This window comes from Antechinus flavipes, chromosome X (genome assembly GCF_016432865.1).
Source record: "Antechinus flavipes isolate AdamAnt ecotype Samford, QLD, Australia chromosome X, AdamAnt_v2, whole genome shotgun sequence".
NCBI classification, from domain to species: Eukaryota; Metazoa; Chordata; class Mammalia; order Dasyuromorphia; family Dasyuridae; genus Antechinus; species Antechinus flavipes.
In genome coordinates, this window is record NC_067404.1 from 47811206 (window position 1) to 47819503 (window position 8298).

The 8298-nt window shown below is 51.2% G+C and overlaps 1 protein-coding gene across 1 annotated transcript; it reads right to left on the bottom strand.

Moving 5' to 3' along the window:
- Window positions 1-1423: 1423 nt before the first annotated feature.
- Window positions 1424-5306, bottom strand: LOC127543259 (uncharacterized). Its single transcript, XM_051969319.1, has one exon. The coding sequence runs from the start codon at window positions 5265-5267 to the stop codon at window positions 1566-1568; it is 3702 nt and encodes a 1233-aa protein (XP_051825279.1). The 5' UTR covers window positions 5268-5306; the 3' UTR covers window positions 1424-1565.
- Between the last annotated feature and the right edge of the window lie 2992 nt (window positions 5307-8298).

Consider the following 8298-nt stretch of genomic DNA (forward strand, 5'->3'; position numbering starts at 1 on the left):
GGGCTAGATGGACTTAGAGAAGGCAGGGTTATATGCTGTGATGTGACACAAGTAGCATCTCCTCACATCCCTTTAGAATGAAAACGTTCCTTTTGATTCTTCTGAAAATATTAAAATGTCCCCCCAACTAGAAAGTTGCAGCTTTTCGGAGTCTTTGAGCAATTCAAAATGTGTCCACTTCTTACCTGTTCAATCCACTTCCACAGCTTTTTCGGTCCAGTCTCCGCACCGTGAGGCCGCATCTCGTTTCCATGTCTTTTCACAGGTTGTCTCCCGTGTGGAGAATGTTCTCCCCCACCCCTTCCCCCCACCCCTACCACCCCTGGAACTTTTGGTTTCCTTTGAGACTCACCCAAGTGCCACCTTTTACAGGCCATCCATGGTCCCCCCACCCCCCACCCCCATTCCAGTATTTTCCCTTTGTATCTGCTCGTAGTGTATACTTAGATATATACACATCATTCCTCCCATTAGAATATATTTTTGAAGGCAGGGACTGTTTAATTTCTGCTTTTATATTTTGTGGGCTCAGCATGGTGTCCGATCGGTAGAAAGTGTACAGTAAATACCTGTTAATTGCTGCTTTCTGTGGACCCCTGTGATTCAGCCAAGTTGTCCAAAAGCTAATGGAAAAAATTTAAATAACCAAATACGTATATATAGATACAGATATAGATATATACACACACACATATATGTGTATATATGTATGTTTACACAAAATATATCTGTGTATAGGTGCCAATAGGTACATTTTGTAAACACATCCATGAAAATGGTTGGATGAATGTCCATTTACTAAATAAAATATAAAATTGGAAGTAAAAATTGGAAATACAGTTAGGAGCCCCTGGACTTTAGAAGCAATTTTTCCTAGAGTTCTATATCTCTTTCCCCCCTCCCCCATTTTTCTTTATTCTAGGAATATCTGAGATGTAAATGTAGGTAAGGGCCCTGTGTTTGGTTTTGTTTACTCTTTCCAGAAATTTTATTATGGCAGTCATTATTAGGTGTCCTTCTTCAGTTCTCCCTTATGTTATCTAAAATAGTACCACTATTAAAAGATCTTTGTCCATGATGGAGACACTTAAAGTGACTGAGATGTGTCATTTTGGGTGCTCCAGTAGATCTAAATATAAATAGTTGCTAGATTTGATTTTTTAAAATATATACATTAAGTTTTTGATGTGTGATGAAAATTTTTTCTCCCCTCCCTCAACCCATGAACCAAGTAACTTATTTGGGTTGTTTTTGATATGTTACCACTTTGGATTTTGGTTAGGCTTTTTTTAAAGGTTTTGTTTTTGTTAGGTTTTTAAATAAATAGACGACTGAGACAATTTCGAACTGAAGAACTGGATTTTATTAGCTCAGTGGTTTTCTAGCTTGTTTGCTCTAGTTCTTTTTCTACAGGCTTTTCTTGTTTGTGTTCTTTTTTAAACTTGGTAGAAACTTGGTTGCTTTTTTTGTTTTGTTTTGTTTTGTTTTTGCTAACACTTAGGTTTTTCTGTGCTTGGAACTTTTGAGTGAACCAGGTATTGAGCTTTGTGAATACTAAACTTTGTTTAATTTGGTAGAATCCTGGAAGGATTTTCAGCTTCATTCTGGGCAGCTTCTTTCGCCTGGTGGGCCTGCAGGACAGCCACAGCTTCATCCACTTTGGAGTGGAGAGATTCGGGAGACTCAAGCATGTGAAGAAGCTCGGAGTTGTCGATCTCCAGCAGCATGCCTGTGATCTTACCGGCCAGAGCAGGATGCATGGCTTGAATGAGTGGAAACAGCCGCTCCCCTAACATCTGTTTTTGCTCCTGGGGAAGGGCATCTGCTAACATGGAAGCAGTTAACACCTCTTGGGCATGGACAGCAGGCTGTGGAAGGTTGATTTGCATCGGTACCTCGAAACATTTTGGATTGCGGACACCAGCGGCGTATTTGTATTGCTGAACTGCACGCAGAGTAGAAATGAATGGTGGACGTGGAGGCCCAAGCATCTGATTTGAAGAACTGACGATGCGCTGGGTGGTCGTCATTCTCGGAACCGGGCCCGAAGCAGATCTCATAGGATTGAATGGTGGTCTAGGAGCCTCGGGACGGACGACACCAGAGACGGTCGGAAACGGGTGAAGTCTTCCACCTGGAGGGCCCCAGTGAGAAGATGTTCTGAGATGGGGAACTTGGCCATAAGGATAGTATGAAGTGCGGGTCTGAGATGATGGGACAGTGGTCATGAAATAGCTGGAAGATGATGTTGGCTGGTGGTAGGGATTGAGCACCGGATTGGCAAAGGTCTGAACCTTAGCCATTCTCCGCATATACTGGTTTGTCAAGTGCGCTTGGCGTTCTTCTTTGCGCTGGGCTAACGCTACATACAGAGGCTTACTGGTTACTAACCGGCCATTCATTTCCGTGACTGCCTTGGCAGCTTCATCTGGTGCTGAAAAACAAACAAATCCAAAGCCTCTGCTGCGTCCTCCTTCCATCATGACCTTTGCACTTGTAATTGTACCAAATGGGGAGAATTCTTTTCTCAACCGCTCGTCATCAATAGTGTCATCAAGATTTTTCACATAAAGATTGACCCCCTGGTACCTGGTAATTCTGTCTTGTTTAATCTGTTCAAAGTGGCGTTTCAGTTCTGTCTGCCTCTCTCCCTTTTTCTGAGCTCTTCCAACATAAATCTGTCTTCCATTGAGTTCTTTTCCATTCATTTCATCCACGGCTCTCTGAGCATCTTCATGTCTTTCATAACTAACAAATCCAAAACCTTTAGACCTCCCCCTTTCGTCAGTCATTACTTTTACACTCAGAGCCTGTCCAAATCTTCCAAATAGCTCAGTAAGTCTAGTATTGTCCATGTCTTCTCCGAAATTCTTGATGTAAACATTGGTGAACTCTCTAGCTCTAGCTCCAAGTTCCAATTCTCGCTCTTTGCGGGATTTAAAGCGACCAACAAATACTTTGAGGTCTTTCAAAACTATGCCGTTCATCTTTTCTATAGCTTTTTCAGCAGACTCTTGAGTTTCAAAGTGAACAAAGCCATAGCCTTTGGAACCATTCTCATCACTGACCACTTTGCAGGACAGAATATGACCGAAGCCAGAGAAAGCATCAAATAGGGCCCTGTTGTCAATGGACTTTTCTAGATTTTTAACAAAAATGTTTCCCACACCGCTCTTGCGCAGTGAAGGGTCACGTTGGGACCACATGATACGAACTGGCTTGCCCTTGATTACATCCAGGTTCATGGTTTCCAACACCCGCTCAGCATCCGACGATTGTTGAAAGTTAACATAGGCGTATCCTAGGGAACGCCGGGTGATCATATCCCTACACACTCGAATAGATAAGATGGGCCCCGCTGGACTGAACTTCTGGTATAACATTGCTTCGGTCACGTCATGATGGAGGTCACCTACATAGAGGGACGCCATTTGCTCCCCAGTGGATCCATTCTGCTCGCTTGCCCCCTGGGGCCCGCTAGCCTCCAGGGTCCCGCTTGCACCTGCTTCCAATCTGTGGTTTGCCTGCCCGCTTGCCTCTAATACGCCACCGCTTGCCTCCATGGGGGAGCTTGTCTCTCTCATGTCTCCTGCCCCACTCAACTCACTCGCCTCTCCAGGCTCTTTTGGCATATTCTGTTCGTTTTTTCTGCTCTGCTCACTTGGTTTGTTCTCTCTTTTGGGCTTGCTCTCTCCACTAGGCTCACTTTGATTCTTTGGGCAAATCACATTGGGTTCTACCACTGGCTCCTTAAGTCCCATCTTAGTAACACTGGATCCCATCACAGTCTTATCCGATCCTATTGGAGCTTCCTTAGCTTCCATAACTGGCTTAGTTTCTCTCATCACAGATACATAAGGTTCAGTCACAGTCTCATCAGATCCTGTCACTGGCTCATTAAGTTCTACCACTGGCTCTTTCTGTCCCACTGGTTCAGTAAACTCACTCAGTTTCGTTGGTTCAGCCACCATCTCGCTGGGTTCCATCACCGCCTCGCTCGATTCCACCACCGCCTCGCTCGATTCCACCACCGCCTCGCTCGATTCCACCACCGCCTCGCTCGATTCCACCAACGCCTCGCTGGATTCCGCCACCGCCTCGCTCGATTCCGCCACCGCCTCGCTCGATTTCGCCACCGCCTCGCTCGATTCCATCGGTTCTGCCACTGCCTCGTTCGATTCCATAACCGACTCGCTGGATTCCACCACCGCCTCGCTAGATTCCATCGGTTCCGCCACCTCCTCGCTCGATTCCATCACCACCTCGCTCGATTCCGCCTCACTGGACTCCACCACTGCCTCACTGCATTCCGCGACCGTCTCACTCGACTCCACCACCGCCTCGCTCGACTCCACCACCGCCTCGCTCGACTCCACCACCGCCTCGCTCGACTCCACCACCGCCTCGCTCGGTTCCATTGGTTCCGCCACCGCCTCGCTCGACTCTGCCAGCGCCACCGCCTCGCTCGACTCTGCCAGCGCCACCGCCTCGCTCGACTCCTCCACCGCCATCATCTGGCTGGACTCCGCCACTGCCACCACCACCGCCTCGCTCGACTCCACCACCGCCACGGCCACCGCCATTGCCTCACTCGACTCCGTCACCGCCACTGCCATCGCCTCGTTCGACTCCGTCACCGCCACTGCCATCGCCTCGTTCGACTCCGCCACCGCCACTGCCATCGCCTCGTTCGACTCCGCCACCGCCACTGCCATCGCCTCGCTCGAGTCCGCCACCACCTCGTTTGATTCCATCACCTCCTCGCTCCGTTCCATAGGTTCTGCCACCATTTCACTTGACTCCACCACCGCCACCGCCTCGTTCGACTCCTCCACGGCCACCGCCTCGCTTGATTCTGCCACCCCCTCGCTCGATTCCACCACCTCCTCACTTGGTTCCATCAGTTCTGCCACTGCCTCGCTCGTTTCCGCCACCACCTCACTCGATCCAGTTGACTCAGCCACCACCTCGCTCGACACCATCTGTTCAGCTACCCCCTCTGTAGGCCAGATGGATTCAGCCACCTCGTTGGATTCACTCGTTTCAGTCTCGGTCACCTTACTCACCCCGAGGGGGTCGGGCTGCTTGACCGCCTCCAGTGTTTCAATCAGTGGGGTGGTACCACGAATATTTTGGCTACTAGGCCCGAGAGGTTCACCCAGAGCCTCGAGGTCACCGAGGGCGCTAAAAGCGCTGATGAGGGAAGAATAGTCTCCCCCACCTTCGGCAAGAGCCACCTTGCTATCCGTAAGTTTGTGGGAGGCCATTTTTTTTACCTCAGGAATAGCAAGTTACGGAGAACAAGAAATGGCGTCAAGCGCCATCAAGGCTCTCCTCGAGACTGAAGCTCCAGGGACTGGGGTGACAGGGAAAGGCGGGACAATGGGGGGGAGGAGCCAATACGGGCAGGCCTTAGGGACAAAAAGGATGCTAAGTCAAAGGCATTTCTATTGGTCAAGCCTGGTACAATTCGGGTGACTTGAATGCGCCACAATTGCTTACGCTGCAGGGTGTGGTGGATAGGGGAGGGACTCCTGCTGAGAAAGGAGGAAGAAGAAAACTGGGGGTTAGACCGGAGGACTTTGGGCAGAGAGCTGGGGGCTGGGGGGGGGGGGGCGAGGTGGGACAGAAAAAGGGAAAGTAAGGGAAAGTGAGCCAAAACACTGCAGTGGGACTAGATTTTAATCTCTTGAAACTTTGGTAGCCCCGCATATAATACAGGAAACTCCAATATAGTTCAGTGGAGTGCGGGAACTTGGGTTCATATGTTGACTGAAGCCAAATAACCATGTTGTATAGGAAGTTTTATTCCACAAAAAGTTAGCAGTACAGCTCTACAGAGCTGGCCCTCCTGCTGAGAAAGCCCTGAATCCAAGTGCTAGCTCCCATTTCTGTAACTAGCAAGTCACTTAAACTTTGGGTGTTGTAGGGAGTTCCCTCAGACCAAATAAGAGAATAGTTGCTAATTTCTCCAGAGAATGAAATCCTTCACCCATTCTTGCTGGAATTTTGTGTATCAGCCCAACCCTGCCATCGGAACCACACAAACAGCACCAACGGCAAAACGGCACAAACAAAACTTGGGTTTCCCCAGAATAAACCAAGAGACAGCAAGACACTGGCAGTGGAATAAGGGGAAAGTAGGGATTCCTGTTATTTAAGACACAAGGTGCTAATCACATTCGAGACCCAGCACTCCAGGGGACTTTCTGTACCATAGCAGCCACGGGCCAGGCCCATAGTAACAGGGACTTTCTGTACCAAACAAGTCACGGGCCAGGCCCATAATGCCAGGGGGGTTCTGTACCAAACAAGTCACGGGCCAGGCCCATAATGCCAGGGGGGTTCTGTACCATAGCAGCCACGGGCCAGGCCCATAGCACCAGGGACTTTCTGTACCATAGCAGCCACGGGCCAGGCCCATAGTAACAGGGACTTTCTGTACCAAACAAGTCACGGGCCAGGCCCATAATGCCAGGGGGGTTCTGTACCAAACAAGTCACGGGCCAGGCCCATAATGCCAGGGGGATTCTGTACCATAGCAGCCACGGGCCAGGCCCATAGCACCAGGGACTTTCTGTACCATAGCAGCCATGGGCCAGGCCCATAGTAACAGGGACTTTCTGTACCAAACAAGTCACGGGCCAGGCCCATAATGCCAGGGGGGTTCTGTACCATAGCAGCCACGGCCAGGCCCATAGCACCAGGGACTTTCTGTACCATAGCAGCCACGGGCCAGGCCCATAGTAACAGGGACTTTCTGTACCAAACAAGTCACGGGCCAGGCCCATAATGCCAGGGGGGTTCTGTACCATAGCAGCCACGGGCCAGGCCCATAGCACCAGGGACTTTCTGTACCATAGCAGCCACGGGCCAGGCCCATAGTAACAGGGACTTTCTGTACCAAACAAGTCACGGGCCAGGCCCATAATGCCAGGGGGGTTCTGTACCAAACAAGTCACGGGCCAGGCCCATAATGCCAGGGGGGTTCTGTACCATAGCAGCCACGGGCCAGGCCCATAGCACCAGGGACTTTCTGTACCAAACAAGTCACGGGCCAGGCCCATAATGCCAGGGGGGTTCTGTACCAAACAAGTCACGGGCCAGGCCCATAATGCCAGGGGGGTTCTGTACCATAGCAGCCACGGGCCAGGCCCATAGCACCAGGGACTTTCTGTACCAAACAAGTCACGGGCCAGGCCCATAATGCCAGGGGGGTTCTGTACCAAACAAGTCACGGGCCAGGCCCATAATGCCAGGGGGGTTCTGTACCATAGCAGCCACGGGCCAGGCCCATAGCACCAGGGACTTTCTGTACCATAGCAGCCATGGGCCAGGCCCATAGTAACAGGGACTTTCTGTACCAAACAAGTCACGGGCCAGGCCCATAATGCCAGGGGGGTTCTGTACCATAGCAGCCATGGGCCAGGCCCATAGCACCAGGGACTTTCTGTACCATAGCAGCCACGGGCCAGGCCCATAGTAACAGGGACTTTCTGTACCAAACAAGTCACGGGCCAGGCCCATAATGCCAGGGGGGTTCTGTACCAAACAAGTCACGGGCCAGGCCCATAATGCCAGGGGGGTTCTGTACCATAGCAGCCACGGCCAGGCCCATAGCACCAGGGACTTTCTGTACCAAACAAGTCACGGGCCAGGCCCATAATGCCAGGGGGGTTCTGTACCAAACAAGTCACGGGCCAGGCCCATAATGCCAGGGGGGTTCTGTGCCATAGCAGCCATGGGCCAGGCCCATAGCACCAGGGACTTTCTGTACCAAACAAGTCACGGGCCAGGCCCATAATGCCAGGGGGGTTCTGTACCAAACAAGTCACGGGCCAGGCCCATAATGCCAGGGGGGTTCTGTACCATAGCAGCCACGGGCCAGGCCCATAGCACCAGGGACTTTCTGTACCATAGCAGCCACGGGCCAGGCCCATAGTAACAGGGACTTTCTGTACCAAACAAGTCACGGGCCAGGCCCATAATGCCAGGGGGGTTCTGTACCATAGCAGCCACGGGCCAGGCCCATAGCACCAGGGACTTTCTGTACCAAACAAGTCACGGGCCAGGCCCATAATGCCAGGGGGGTTCTGTACCAAACAAGTCACGGGCCAGGCCCATAATGCCAGGGGGGTTCTGTACCATAGCAGCCACGGGCCAGGCCCATAGCACCAGGGACTTTCTGTACCATAGCAGCCATGGGCCAGGCCCATAGTACCAGGGACTTTCTGTACCAAACAAGTCACGGGCCAGGCCCATAATGCCAGGGGGGTTCTGTACCATAGCAGCCATGGG

Coding starts and splice junctions, on each gene's coding strand:
- LOC127543259 (XM_051969319.1), bottom strand. CDS start 5,267: ATGGCCTCCCACAAACTTACGGATAGCAAGGTGGCTCTTGCCGAAGGT.